At 37.3% G+C, this 16,307-nt stretch overlaps 1 protein-coding gene across 2 annotated transcripts in view; it reads right to left on the bottom strand.

The window, feature by feature from the left end:
* Positions 1–16,307, bottom strand: part of ASB3 (ankyrin repeat and SOCS box containing 3) — a 103,864-nt gene that overhangs the window by 6,245 nt on the left and 81,312 nt on the right. For both annotated transcript variants that reach the window (XM_028103900.2, XM_028103899.2), the window contains exon 9: positions 11,355–11,488. In XM_028103900.2, the coding sequence (XP_027959701.1) occupies positions 11,355–11,488 (134 nt within the window). The remainder of the gene's footprint in view (positions 1–11,354; positions 11,489–16,307) is intronic.

Raw genomic sequence — 16,307 nt, 5'->3', positions numbered from 1 at the left:
AAGGATCTGTACTCAGAAAACTACAGAATTCTCATGAAAGAAATTGAGGAAAACACATAGAAATGGAAAAACATTCCATGCTCATGGACTGGAAAAACAAATATTGTGAAAATGTCTATGCTACCTAGAGCAATCTACACATTTAATGCAATCCCTATCAAAATACCACCAACTTTTTTCAAAGAAATGAAACAAATAATCCTAAAATTTGTATGGAACCAGAAAAGACCCCAAATAGCCAGAGGAATGTTGAAAAAGAAAAGCAAAGCTGGTGGCATCACAATTCCGGACTTCCAGCTCTATTACAAAGCTGTCATCAGGACAGTATGGTACTGGCACAAAAACAGACACACAGATCAACGGAACAGAATAGAGAGCCCAGAGATGGACCCTCAACTCTATGGTCAACTAATCTTCGACAAAGCAGGAAAGAATGTCCAATGGACAAAAGACAGTCTCTTCAACAAACGATTTTGGGAAAATTGGACAGCCACATGCAGAAAATGAAACTGGACCATTTCCTTGCACCACATACAAACTCAAAATGGATGAAAGACCTAAATGTGAGATAGGAATCCATCAAAACTCTTGAGGAGAACAGAGGCAACCACCTCTTCGATCTCAGCCACTGCAACTTCTTCCTAGAAACGTCTCCAAAGGCAAGGAAAGCAAGGGCAAAAATGAACTATTGGGACTTCATCAAGATAAAACGCTTTTGCACAGCAAAGGAAACAGTCAACAAAACCAAAAGACAACCAACAGAATGGGAGAAGATATTTGCAAATGACATATCAGATAAAGGGCTAGTACCCAAAATCTATAAAGAACTTATCAAAATCAACACACAAAGAACAAATAATCCAATCAAGAAATAGGCAGAAGACATGAACAGACATTTCTGCAAAGATGACATCCAAATGGCCAAAGGACACATGAAAAAGTGCTCAACATCCCTCGGCATCAGGGAAATACAAATCAAAACCTCAGTAAGATACCACCTCACACCAGTCAGAATGGCTAAAATTAACAAGTCAGGAAATGACAGATGTTGACAAGGATGCGGAGAAAGTGGAACCCCCTCCTACACTGTTGTAGGGAATGCAAGCTGGTTCAGCCACTCTGGAAAACAGTATGGAGGTTCCTCAAAAAGTTGAAAATAGAGCTACCCTAGGACCCAGCAATTGCACTACTGGGTATTTACCCCAAAGATACAAATGTAGTGATCTGAAGGGGTACATGCACCCAATGTTTATAACAGCAATGTTCTCAACAGCCAAACTATGGAAAGAGCCAAGATGTGCATCAACAGATGAATGGATAAAGAAGACATGGTATATATGTACTGTGGAATATTATGCAGCTATCAAAAAAACCCAGAAATCTTGCCATTTGCAACAATGTGGATGGAACTAGAGGGTATTATGCTAAGCGAAATAAGTCAATCAGAGAAAGACAATTATATGATCTCACTGGTAAGAGGAATTTGAGAAACAAAACAGGAACATAGGGGAAGGGAGGAAAAAATGAAACAAGATGAAACCAGAGAGGGAAACAAACCATAAGAGACTCTTAATCTCAGGAAACAAACTGAGGGTTGCTGGAGTGGTGGGGGGTGGGAGGGATGGGGTGGCTGGGTGATAGACATTGGGGAGGGTATGTGCTATGGTGAGCGCTGTGAATTGTGTAAGACTGTTGAATCACAGACCTGTACCTCTGAAACAATACATTATATGCTTAAAGAAAAAAAAAGATAGTAGGAAGGGAAAAATGAAGGGGGGGAATCGGAGGGGGAGACGAACCATGAGAGACTATGGACTCTAAGAAACAAACTGAGGGTTCTAGAGGGGAGGGGGTGGGGGGATGGGTTAGCCTGGTGATGGGTATTAAAGAGGGCACGTTCTGCGTGGAGCACTGGGTGTTATGCACAAACAATGAATCATGGAACACTACATGAAAACTAATGATGTAATGTATGGTGACTAACATTAACATAATAAAAAAAAGTTTGGCTTCTCTACATGTTTATTAAATGCATTCAAAACCCAAGGAAACGGTTTCCAAGTATTTTAAATGTGTCAATATGAGAGTTTTTCTAAGTAACACACATTGTTTTCGGCAAGAAAATCACTTAACAATAGAAGTATTTCCCAGTATCTGTTTTCAGAATCATCTCCCCAAGCAAAGCTTTCTTTCAGAAAGTGGTTTCTTTCTCACTCAGTTAAAATGTCATCTTTACCTTAAATCAACAGAATTTTTAGAAAATATACACTAGGTTTCATACTACTAATAACTATTTATCTCCAAGAAAAAGAAGATTAAGAAACATTAGAACAGTGATATTTTAGCAAAAAAAAAAAAAAAAAGTATAGGGGCGCCTGGGTGGCTCAGTTGGTTAAGCGACTGCCTTCAGCTCAGGTCATGATCCTAGAGTCCTGGGATCGAGTCCCACATCGGGCTCCCAGCTCAGCGGGGAGCCTGCTTCTCCCTCTGACCCTCTCCCCTCTCATGCTGTTTCTCTCTCTCTCAAATAAAATATTAAAAAAAAAACAATTTAAAAAAAAGTATATAATCCATCTTTAAGTTTGAGGACTCTTAAATATTGTGTCATAGGAGAATGAGCAAACCTCTATATGTACAAACAATTATTGTGGCACTCCTATCACAATATAAAGTACTACAAAGACTCTAATATATTTCAAAAGTCATGTTTTTAGGAAGTTATCCACCACGGTATTACTTTGTGCTGTTCCAGTTCAACTTCTTTGCTGTGTTAGCCTATTAATGGTGTAATAAACTCATTTCATGAATGATGTTATCTCCATTTCCTAACATCTACAGAAAAGTAAGCTGCCCCATCAGTAGTGATTCTTACACAGATTTTCCAAAAAACATTTTTCCAACCCATGTGGATACGTAAGTACAAAGCATTGGGCCATGTGTGTTCAGTTGCGGGGGGGGCAGGGACAGGGACAAAAACTCAATTCTTACAACTACATCACTAGTAGAGAAAAGACAAAATGAAAGGGAACTTAATCATTGATAAGCAATTTCATCTTCCTCTTTCCCATCTTTAGAATGCCTCTCTGGAGCATGGAATATTTGCAAATTACCAAAATCATCAAATGAAAGAATGAATCATGGTCTCAGAATCTCCTAGAAAAATCCATTCTTCATTACCCTACCCTGTTTAGGGTATTATAACACAGTAATCTAAGACAAGAGGAAAAAATGAGACTCAACGTTATAAAGCAAATTTTAACTGCCTCTAAAACTTTTCCATAAAGTTCTCAGGAACCCCCAATTCTACCATAAACAAACTCACCTACATCTAGAACACTGTAGAGAAAACTCTCTCCACCTCTGTCCTCAGAGAAGCCTGATCTTCCCAGGGAAATTAACTTCCTTGACCAATTTCTCACATAGAATTTTCTCATTTTTCCACCCCTGTCACACCTACCACAAAGTCTAGGAGGCAAATGTACCATTCTCATGGTTCTGCACCAATTCCAGACCCATGGCTTTTTGTCTTTAAATTCCAGCATACACTACCGCCTATCCTTCCAGACTCTGCTCTCCCTTACTGCCAATATACCCAATCTTTAATATCATGGAGACCTCAGGTCCCCCAACTCCTCCTGCCACTGGTCTATCCTTTCTCACGTCCTTTCCTATTCAGACTAGATTCCAGAAGGCCCATCACTTATGTTATTTTATCATCCTTAATTCTTCTCTCTCTGCTCTGACAATCCCCAGATCAATGTAACCACTCTCCTGCACCTCAAGACAGAAAGTGAAGCGATGCTGGGAAAAAAATGATCCCATAACCATATGAGCTAGTACCACTTGCAACGTCTACCAGGTCTGTAGGGTTGCACAGGACCTCCTTCTCTGGCCCCCCCATTCATTTCCCACAACAACCATTCTCAACCATCCCATTCCCACCCAACTGTCACTTCAGTCTCCTCAGCATCATTTCCTTCCTACTTCAAAGTGAAACAGGAGGACTTCAGGGCCCTCTCTCTCTGAAGGCCTAGTTCTCCAACTATAAACTTACCTCGAACCATACCACCTTCTTCTCAAACAAATGGGCCTATTTAAGGCTAATCCCATCTCCCTCTGGCTTACCTGAAACCTTATTACATAAATAATCACTTTTATCTAACCAAATCTTTAATGTTGTTGTTGTTTTTACAAACTGAGACCCCTTAATCTATAAAACATGTCAAGCCTCTGCCATGATCCTGCTTCTTTCCCTTTAGCCACTGCACTAAAGAACTATGCTTGCTTTATTTCTTCATTCATAAATGCTGTCAGTGTCTAACACAGAGTTGACATGTAATTAAAGAATCCACTCACTAAGGAATTAGTGGATATAAACAGCAAGATCTGTAAATGTCCACCTATAGAAATACTTATGGGATAGCTTCTCTTCACTGAAGACTTCTGCCTGTGGTCCATATTTGTAACTAACTAAAATTACAGAATGAATGATTAAAAATTCTCAAATGAACAAGCTATCAGGAGTTAAAGCTTCTATTCTAATTGCCTTTCCACCTTAAAATAGATATTTTGGGTCTAGAAAATAATTTTTTGTTTTAACTGGGATACAGCTGTCCCTAGGGTCCACCTGCACACATATCCAATGCAGTACACATCTAGGAGGAGTAAGATGGACTTTCAAATAATATTGGTGACCTGCTACCTGGAATACTTTTAAAAATACTGTTTTAACTGCTCTAAGGCAACACTTTCTCCTCTCTTAGCTTACCAACAGACTACTGACAACATCAGAACAGTTTTAATGGCAAAATGTCCCCACAACTATGGCTACAATCTAGTAAGAATTTCCCCACCACACACACACACACACACACACAGAGCCACGTGGATTAGTAAGAAATGCTATGTGAAGCTACACTTGGATTAGTAAGAGGCTGTGTGAAGCTAAAATTATAAATGGGCATATGGAATCTTGTTAAAATTTTAACTATAAATTTCTCACTAAAAAAACCCAAAACTAAGTCTGGCTCTTAAATCTAACAATAAGGGCAGTCTGTAGTACATTTAAGGCATGATTCTGCTGGAGTGATAAAGGCCAACAATATGGCTGGAATCTTGGAGGTCAAGTTTCCTACTCTATAAATAGAAGATCACATGTTTAATTTTTCAAGATGAAAGGCAATTACTGTTGGGGTTCTTAGTGATAATGCCTCAAACCAGAGGAAATGCCTCTAGAGTTAAAAACCACTGTGGGCAGTGGCTTCTGAATCTCACCAAATATTGAGCTTTATTAATTCTATGGGCATGGTCCCTGTGACTAGACACAATACACCATTTTTCCTGTAGTTTTAAAAGCATAACTCTTTACTCCACATATTCTCCTGATCCCTACCAAATTTAGAAACCTTTTAATTTACTGAACATTTTATCTCAAAACTTCAAGTTGGGGTTTTGCAAGTCAGTATTTAAAATAAGCAGCAGGTGGGTTTTAGTTGAACTATTCCACCACACAGCATTTGTATAAATACTCATTACCAAGTACACTACTACATTATCTGTAGCTTTTATTGACCTTTCCTTGGACATGGACTCTGGGGCAGGATTTAGTTATGGATTAACTGGGTTACCAGGCTATGTTGTGCTGTGGTAACATATAAATACTAAAAACCAGTATCTTAACACAACAAAGGTTTATTTCTTCCTCATGCAAAATCCTCCTCGGGCCAGGTGATTCTCCAGGGCAGGTGCCTGAAATGACAACTAAGTGTTTCAGGTTACTTCCACCTTGGGTCACCATCTCAAACATGCTTTCACATTTCCTCAGTAAGAGAAGTGAGAGCACAGAGAGCTCACACCCAATGAACTTTGATCACTTACACCATTCACATGATAATGGAGGCTGGAAAATTCAGTCTTCCTGTGTTCCAAGGAAGAGGAATGACAAAATCCATTGTAAAAATTATGTGAGGTGGGTTCTATTGAAGAAACCAAGGCTCAGAGATATAAGTAATTTCTCTATAGCTAGAAACTAGTGGACGTGTGTCTACTTAATTCCAGAGCTCAAATCTTTTAACCATTTTACTTGGCCCGATGTCCATGCAAAAACTGAACCATATCACTACCATGAGTGTCAAAGTAGCACAGGAATTAAAACTCTCCATTAGCCTGAAATAAGGTTGTGCCACACCTCCCATCTTTTTAACAAGTAAGTTAACGATATAAAAGATACATCGCAAGGGGCATCTGGCTGGCTCAGTAAAGCAGGGCATTCCTGATCTCGGGCTCAGGAGTTCAAGCCCCACATTGGTGGAGATTATTCAAAGTAAATAAACAAACAAACTTAAAAAAAAAGATATATCTTGAAAGATGTTATCTTCAAGAAAAGAGATTCACCTTTTGCACAAGATACATGGTCTTGCTATAGATAACAGAAAAATGTTCTTTTAAAACTGGATACATTTTATTACCATAAACTAGAAATGGCTTGAGTAGACAACTGGAATGCTAGTTAATTATTACCAAAAAGGTATACTTCAAACTTACACCATGTTATATGTCAATTATATTTCAATAAAGCTGGGGAAAAAAATATTACCAGAAAGGATTATAGCTATTGCTAAATTTAAATTGTTTCTGGTAGTTATTCCTCAATTTTTTAAATGCAAATATAACACTCTCTTAAAATAAGGTGCTACATGTAGTCAGTTTGGTGTACTTACTGCAGGCAGAGCTTTATCATGAAGAATACACGAGGAAGGAACATTGCTCCAAACCACAAGTACTGTTCAAAGTTTCAAAGGAAACTCTGGTTGTGGATACTTGCTCAGTCCACCATATTTAGCAAGGAGTTCTCATAATGTTCATTGGGTTTCACAAATAGAACCCTTAACCTATCACAAATCAACCTTTATTTTCCATTTTTATTTTGCTTCTACTTTGAAGCTCGACTATCTCTTAAAAATATGTTCTCAACTCAACCTGCAACACAAAATAGCTTGTTCTCTGATACTTCTTAGGTAGTATAATTTTAGATTCACTGCTAACTACTACTATTATTACTATTACTGAGTTGAGAGGCGCCTGTCTGGCTCAGATGGAAGAGCCTGCGACTCTTGATGTTGGGGTCATGAGTCCCAGCCCCATGTAGGGTGTACAGATTATGAAAATAAATAAATGAACTTAAATTAAAAAAAAATTTTTTAAAGAAATTGAGTTTAAAGATACACTATTTAGAGAGAATTGCTGAAGAACATATAGGTCATCCACTCCTCCAGATATTACAAATCCAGCCCTGGTCAAGTCAGAGCAACAGATAACTTAATACCTGGATGACAATGTACTGATCCCTTAAGAACTACTTTTATTGAATTATAGTTTGGTATGATAGCAAGAGCCCACAGTGAAGACTGGTAAAATAAAGTCCCAAGAAACCATGGCTGTCAAGATATTGTCTAGAAAACTGTCCATTATGACAACCAAGAATATCAGTACTTCTGAGCAATAAGTCTGTTTTATATTATGAACTCTGTAACCTAGTGTCAATGACTAGAGAGCTTAGTCAGAGTCAAACTTATAGCCTATCCACAGAAAAGTCTCAGATCATCATGCTTTATGCTCTCCCTGACTCCATTTTATATCCATCCCCAACATTACTTTTCATTTTTCTTTTGCTTTCACTTTTAACTTCTGCTATACTGTTTTGTGATAATCTACATGTACAAACTACTTTAAATCCTTTTTAGAACAAAGCAGAAGAACACTGAAATGAATAGATCAAGAGAGTTTCCTGGGGCCCTTTTAGAACCTTTGTAGAATCCAGATTCATATAATACTCTGGATAGAATTGTACGTATTTAATCACTACAGGGGGGATGAACTAAGCCAAGTGCTTTCATCCCTAAGAATTTAATTACTTAGACTTTATCTTGGACAGCTGGCCAGGGATTGGCAAATTTTTTTATTAAGAAGTCTACTACTATATGGTTAAAATGATGTTTCTAAGAGGTATATATATATATACCATCTATAAGGCACATGATTTAAAAAATTGTCATTAAAGCTGTAAACTTTAAAAATAAAAAAAACTACAAATCTTAAAAAAAAAAAAAAAGCTGTGAACAGTCAGTAAATTTTACCTGGTATACATTTCCTTTCTAATGCAAAAAAAAAAAAAAACAAAAACAAAAACAAAACAAAACAAAAAAAAAAAACTTCTTGAAGACAAATCTGACTTAATGATTAAAAGATGAGCAGCAAGGGAACTAGTTGTCTTTTTTATTTATAAACTATCAGAGCAACTTGCTATTGCCTTATGAAGGAAAAAGGTAAGGAAAGGAGTGTTTTGACCAAGTAATGGCATCTCCAAGACCTGAAAAGGGCCTAAAAAAAAAGGAGAAAATTCTTTCCTTAAGATAGATTCTAGCATACCTAATGAGCTATGGAGCTGAAATTATGTGGGGGCTCACTAATAGTTCTAAAGCTGCAAGAAGCATCTTTTCCAAAAAATTTAAAGAAATATATTGACAATGTAGTTTCTACTACCATCATAAGTTACTGGAAAAAGTGGGTAAAAGCAAGACTGTCATACATTTAAGTCAAGAGCTGTTTTTCTGGGTTCACTCCCATTGGTGTTAAAAACATTGGCCATGCTTCTGCTCACCAGAAATCCTGCAGCTCAAGACCCAAATAAAGATAACCTATATACAGAAATGGAGTGTCAGGGTGCCTGGGTGGCTCAGTGTCCAACTCTTGATCTCAGCTCAGGTCTTGATCTCAGAGTCATGAGTTCAAGCCCCTAGCTGGGCTCCATTCTGGGCCTGGAGCCTACTAAGAAAGAAAGAAGAAAGAAAGAAAAGAAAGAAAAGAAAAGAAAAGAAAAGAAAAGAAAAGAAAAGAAAAGAAAAGAGAGAAGAGAAGAGAAGAGAAGAGAAGAGAAGAGAAAAGAAAAGAAAAGAAAAAAAAAGAAAAGAAAAGAAAAGAAAAAAAAAGAAAGAAAGAAAGAAAGAAAGGAAAGAAAGAAAGAAAGAAAGAAAGAAAGAAAGAAAGAAAGAAAGAAAGAAAAGAAAAGAAAGAAAGAAAGAAAGTAAGAAAGAAAGAAAGAAAGAAATGTAGTGTCCTGAAAACTGAAAGGAAAAGGGAAGCTGAGTATATTGAGAGAGAGCCTTGAACTACAGAAAGGAAGAAAAGCATACTCCTACTGGAAATTCAGACAACTGAGTAGATGGGCATATCTTTTCCTCAGCCTTACTAAAAATCCGACATTAAATGGCTCCCATTACCTGCAGAAGAGGAACCAATAAAAGTACACCTTGAGAGACCAATATAACTAGGAGGAAGAATGCAAGCTTTTCCTAAGTAGTGTGCAATAAGAACAGGGTTAAAAAGGCTTTCCATGATAGGAATTAAAGGCCTTCCTAAAACTGGACAACCCAAGAGACAATGTAGATAAGTTTCCCAAACTCAGCACTACTGACATTTGAGGCCAGATAATTCTTTGTCGTGGAGGGCTGCCCTGCACATTGTAGGATGTTTAGCAGCATCCCTCACCCCTACCCCCTAGAAGACAAGAGCCCCCTTATCAGTTGTGACAACCAAAAAATGTTGGCAGACATTGCCAAATATCAGGGGCAAAATCATTCCTGTTGAGCACAACTGCTGTTGATGAAACAAGTAACAAAGAGCTGCCAAGAATAACTCACAACTCTGGGTCAATAGCTCCCAAACCATTCCACTTCTCAAACCAGGATACAGAAGGAACAGCAGGACTAGTAGGAAAAATGACAAGTTCAAATTTTGGATATGTCAAAAAAAAAAAATTTTTTTTGGATATGTCAAAATGTGGGATACCAAGTAGAGATGTACAAAAGGCAGTTGGATACATGGGAATGGAACCAAGAAGTTGGCCAGAAAAGCATTAGCTACATTAGTACCTCTGAGAAGGACTTTTGCAAATCTTCAGCCAAAATAAAATCCTCTTAAGAGATACTGATTATTACCCTACACAAGCTCTACCTAGTGACTAGTTAAACAAGAAACCCTTGATGGATTTAGTCTACTGCAGGGTAATGTACTCAAGCACAATTTTTACCTTCATCTGGACAAAGCTGCCATATGTTAAAGTCTTCAGAGTAAAGTCTCACATATCTTTACTAATTGATACCCTGCAATAATTTTCCCATTTGGCATATGCTCCCTCATTTGACTTTTGTTCCCAAATCCATTGTCCCATATTCTATTTTGAAAAGATACTTGTTCTCTGCTGCTTCAGATACATATTAATAAAAGAAGATGCAATTCTCAACATTAAGAGTTAAATGCAAGTAAGTTTTCCAACATTATCATTAAAGAAATTCTGTATGAAAAGACTCAGACTCCAAACATTACTTTTTTCTTCAATAGAAAACTCTCTAAGAGTTTGAATACACCTCAGTTCAAGAGCATATTTTCCTGAATGTCTGTTTTTGATTGAGAAAATTTACTTATATGTAATTTTCCAAGAAATTACAAGACACATTTCTACATATGCATAAGTTCACTTGTTAAAAATCTATTCAATGTGTTTTATGAAGAGCTACATTTCATGCAAAATAGCAGTGAAGAAATAATTTTCCTAACTTAAGACATATAATCTGTTTAACAAAATATAGTTAAAGTAAAATAAATCTGAATAAGTAAATAGGAATAATTTGCAATATATTATGTTTAAACTGGTTTCCTTGTGTAAAATCTTCTACTGTATGCTTTTTTTAACTAACTTAAAAAATTTTAATTTGTGAAAGGAAGTTGAGACTTTGTTTTAAAACAGTCATTTAAAATACCAATCAATTCACAGAATTTTCACCAAGCTCACCTTGATAGTTATACCAACCCACTGGCATGCATTCAGTAAGAACAGGTATAAATAAGGGATGGTAATACTTCCTTTTAGAGATGATAAATTATTAAAGAGACAACACAAATCCACACACACTCCTAAGAGGAAAATTAGGTTTAGCATTTTTCTGATCACAAACTAAATATTCACTAACAACATTTTTAGGACTCACTTTTGTTTACATAATCCTTACTAGAAATAAAAGGATTCATTAAATAAAAATGTCAGTAAATACCTATTTTTTGTTATATGTCCTTTAAGCTAAACTTACCAAATCAGATATGATTTTTGTTGAAGGAAATTACTATGATCCCCCGCCACCATTACCACAGCCCCATCCTTTCCCCACATAAAGAAAATGCAAATGATGCCCAATTTAATATATGTTCTCCAGTGACTCTGATCACTTAAAATTATAACATAGCTAGAGGAGGAAGAGAAGAAAAAGTAGTGAAACATGTTTAAAATTGTACTTTCTTACCAATATGTTGCTGCAGAGCCCAAGAGGAGTTTGAGGCACGAGTGGAAAGCATCTTTTCAACAGTTGGAGGAAGCCTCCTCCAATTGGTGAACTCCAAAGTGAAGATAAGGGTGTCATCACTGACTGAGTCAATCCTATATTGGCAAGATGTTAACATACCATTAGACACAAGAGGGTTCATCCTGAAAACAAACACCACACAACTGTTCTTACAACATCACAGTATAGAAGGAAGAGCGAAAACTGGGGCATAGAAATAATCGTGTAACTGAAGGCAAATTCAGTGGAAATGAATAATCATCTACAGGTTCCTATAAGAAAATGAATCGACTATGTGTATAGTTATCGAGTAGATGACCAGAGAATCTCTACACTTGTAGAGGATAGGAACTTTCCTTCCCATTCCTCAGCAGCAGTGGTAAGAAAAAGAGAGACAGTACCAGCGTCATCAGTGGATTTGCCATTACCTCCTCCTACTCGAACCATCTTGCTGAACCTAGACTGGTCACCCTCACAGACTCACAATTTAATAGCCCTGAAAAGATAAAGCCCAAACACGCAAAGTTAACTCTAAACGGAATATGTATGCGAGAGATGGCCTTTTTCTGTCCAACTCTCAGGCACGTACAATTGTTCCCCTCTAGGAACCTTCCCCACTACAGATTCACTTCTAGAAGATGTACCAAAATAAGTTTTGTCTTTAAGGACTGAAAGGAGTTCAAGACAAACAGTTCTTCCTCTGTTTTTTCAAAATAATACCAAGTTTTTCCTACCAACCCAGCCAGAGGAGACTTCCCCGAAATTTTATAAGCACTTGAATCCTACTGAACAGAGCATTAGTCTAAGAAAAGTTCTGGTTTCTAATACCACCTCTCCTACTTACAAACATGTTGCCTAAATTCTTTAAGCCCTAGATTATGGTCTCTAAAATGAGAATACTACTTAACCTGCCTATTTCAGGGGAGTATTGGAGAAAATAATATGAAACAATATAGTAAACATAGTTTTAAGACAAAAATGTTACATAAATATTTGCTATTACTAGAACTGGTCTGAAATTTTCAGTATTACATTTTTGATAGGGCTTAAAATATTATACATATGAAATTTAGTCACAGCTTAAAGGGAACTCCAAATTCTAACAGGATTACCTATCTTGTACTCAACTAGATACTCCCCTACACTATCACATTGTCTGAAGAAAAGTAAAATGATTAGGGCTTCTGGTAATTACTTCAGAAATTCTTTCCAAGGTTGCTTTTTTGAAGACATTACTGAGCAAGAACTAAAGAAGGGGAAAAAATAGAAGGAAAGGAAAGAAATTGAGTAATAGTCTCAACATGTCATCTCAAAGATAACTTAATTCTTGTAATTCAGGTCAAAGTGTCCTTGAAATGACTGATTAGAGAGTATGAAAATTATTTCACAAATTCTTAATTCTCTAATATGCAAGCATATATAAGAAAGAACTTAAAGTGTAGTACAAATGCTTTAGGAAAACATTCTACTTCTTGGGAAGCTCTCAGTGAAATCACAACTTATCAGGAAATACTGAGAATAAATAAAATGATAAAATATACTCAAAAGCAAACAATCCCCTTGACTTTCTAGTACCCACCCTGTACCAAAGGTTACTTAATTCTAGCTCCTTATTTCTTTTTTAATGGTTTCATTTTTCTGCTTAAGTGTGCTTTAAGTTTCAGTGTGACCAAACACAAAGTCATTTTTATGCAGTTATCTAAACACACACAAGAAATAAATCTGTTTATACAGCTTTAGTTAATATAATGGTGAGTGTATTCTACCAATGCTGATAATGCCACTAAAAATGTATTTTTACTGTACTACATTGACCATTACATTGTACAAAGCAGTTGTACAATCATAAACAAGTGACAGTTAATCAACTAAATGCACAGATGACATTTACTTTCTATTATTCACCTATTACATTTGGGCAGGGGCAGGGGGGTGGTGTACCTAGTCTTGCATTTAAAGTTGAAAAAATATTTCAACTCTGTAGATTATATTGTGACAGGCAATTATTCAGCCAGATACATTTTTTAAGACTGTTTAAGGCAAGCAATACTAGGAAAGACATTTATAATTTACATGACAAAGATTAAGCAACAGACTTATGTGTGATATAAATAAGATACAACCAAAATCCACTTTAACAACATTTTGGAATTTTTATGGGAGAATTTTTCTTGTAACAGCTCTTTGAATGTAAATTTGATCAAAGAAAGCAAAACATTTATCATATTCAGCATAAACACTAGCTTTATCCATTCAATAAAAGATCAGTGAACAAAAATCTGACCATGTTAAGCACTTTCATTGCTAAAATGAAATTTTCCACTGTATTTTTCTAATGAATATAAAGTGACTAAAGTTACTCCTTTGGAGTAAAATATATGCAAGTGGCATTCTCAGTTCAGATAGTTCAAAGTTTTACAATTTACTTCAAAATAATTTGTAGCTTACTGGTTCTCAACTCTTTTCTGTCCTAACACACCCAATGAATACAGCACACAGAAATATGACAATAAATATAACACACACATTCTTTTTTTTTTTCTTTTAGAGAGAGAGAGCACCACACTGGGGTGGGGGGGAGCAGATGGCAGAGGGAGGAGGAGAGAGAGAGAATCTTAAGCAGGCTCCATGCCCAACCTGGAGCCCCCAGAGTCCGACATGGGGCTCAATCTCATGACCCTGAGATCATGACCTGAGCCAAAATCAAGAGTCAGGCGCAAAACCGACTAAGTCACCTGGGTACTCCATATAACACACAAATTCTTAAACAGACTATTCACATGGGGAGATGGAGGGTCCTGTATCAGGACTGGGGAATGGAAGAGCATATTTTACAAAGCCTTCTGGGAGAATAAAGCTAAATAATTCTCTCTCCTTCCAGCAGTCTAGGTGGTTGGCTGAGGAGGAAAGGAAAGGGGTCAATGTTTAATTTTTTTCCCTGTACAGGTTCTTCCTAATTTAGGAATAGGAAGGAGCAGGAAAAGTTGGCATATATCCCCCCCCCCAGGTTAGGAAAGGGATTAAGGTAGCTGAAATTAAGTGATGTAACTACAGGATCCATGTGGACACACAGGACTAAGGCAGCAGAGGACAGTGGTTAGAAAGACAGACTTGAGCCACACTACACAGGACAGCCTAGGTTCAAACCTAAGCTCTAGCACTAACTAGCTGTGTGAGCTTGAGCAAGTATGTTCAAACACTCTGGGCCTCAATTTCCTTCTCTGTAAAATACAGATAACAGTATCTACTGTATTCTATATTAAATGAGTTAATACAGTAACAAACTTAAAATAGTGCCTACTTAGCGTTGGTTAAAGAAAAAATAAACCAGAAACCAGAAGGGAGTATGAAGGCCAAAAGTAATGGACAAGTAATAGAGTCGAGTTAGTAGCCTCAGTGGAGGAACGTAAAGAGTACTGCTGAGAAGAGAGTGGGTGCCGTGAGGACAAGCACCAAGCTGCGGACACACTGTCAGGGCTGTCCACAGCTACCCCACATGCTGGCCTGGATTTACAGCAGCAGTTGGAAAGTGAATCCTAGAATGGTGAGAGGCAACTGCTGCTAGCTGTCAGGAGCCCAACACAACCATACAATTCACTAAGCTCATAGTTAAGGGTACTTAAATAACTTCATGAATAGCTAGACAGAGCATTCCTTAGCAACTGTTTCTATCTCAGTGGTGTGTGTGTGAGTGCATACACACACATGCACATGTACAGGGAGTGTAAGACAAATAAGCACATACAAATAACTTTTAAAGATCAGTGATCCTCGGGGCACCTGGGTGGCTCAGTCGTTAAGCGTCTGCCTTCGGCTCAGGTCATGATCCCAGGGTGCTGGGATCGAGCCCCACATAGGGCTCCCTGCTCCGCGGGAAGCCTGCTTCCCTCTCCCTCTCCCACTCCCACTCCCCCCGCTTGTGTTCCTTCTCTCCACTGTGTCTCTCTCTGTCAAATTAATAAAATCTTTAAAAAAAAAAAAAAGATCAGTGATCCTCAATGAATTGTTAATAATCTTTTTTTTTTAAAGATTTTATTTATTCATTTGAGACACAGAGATACAGAGAGAGAACATGAACAGGGAGAGAGGCAGAGGGAGAAGGAGAAGCAGGCTCCCCACTGAACCGGGAGCCCGATGTGGGGCCCAATCCCAGGACCCTGGGATCATGACCTGAGCCGAAGGCAGATGCTTAAGCATCTGAGCCACCCAGGCGCCCCGTCAATAATCTTTATATTTCATTCAATTATCTAAAAAACACAATGGATTTCTATGAAATTTTACTGAAAAGATACAGAGAGAATTACAACAATGAGTATCTGACAAACGACTAGATATTAGTCAGCTAGTGGGAAAAAGGGTAAATACAATTAGGGACTCAACCTGTTGTAAAGCTATAAACAAAAAAGTAAAACGGCAATCAGAACGTGTATCTCAACTTTGTTTTTACTTCTATGTTCCTCAAACAACCTACCAGAAAGCAGTTTTTCCTTACAAACCACATATCTGAAACAGTATCAAAAGGGATGACAGCCCTAAGCATAAAACCTCTACCTAGTAAAAATTCCTGAATTCTATATATTTTCAGATGTAATAAAAAGGTGGGATACTGGGATCCTGCCAAATACAGACTTGTTCATCATATGCAGATGGAGAAGCTACCAAGGGAAAGATGGAGTCCCCAGAAGTGCAAACTAAACATATGAGTAGGGAACACTAACGGTGCCTGCATGAACCCCAAAGAGAATCTCTTTTTTAACAAAAAACTCAAATAACAAGCTATCTTTAAAGCACTTTTCTGCTGAAATGCAAAATCTAGTATTTGACTAAACATTATTTTAGTAAATGCTAGTTTTTGAAGCACAAAAATGAAGCCATCTAGATGTTTCATTGAAATTTTATAAAATACCCTTGTCC

Source organism: Eumetopias jubatus, unplaced genomic scaffold (genome assembly GCF_037043125.1).
Source record: "Eumetopias jubatus isolate StellerSeaLion01/CBP00866 unplaced genomic scaffold, mEumJub1_p1.0 scaffold_9, whole genome shotgun sequence".
In the NCBI taxonomy this organism is placed as follows: domain Eukaryota; kingdom Metazoa; phylum Chordata; class Mammalia; order Carnivora; family Otariidae; genus Eumetopias; species Eumetopias jubatus.
The sequence above is the reverse complement of the archived record's forward strand: the minus strand, read 5'-3'. Positions and strand labels throughout refer to the sequence as shown.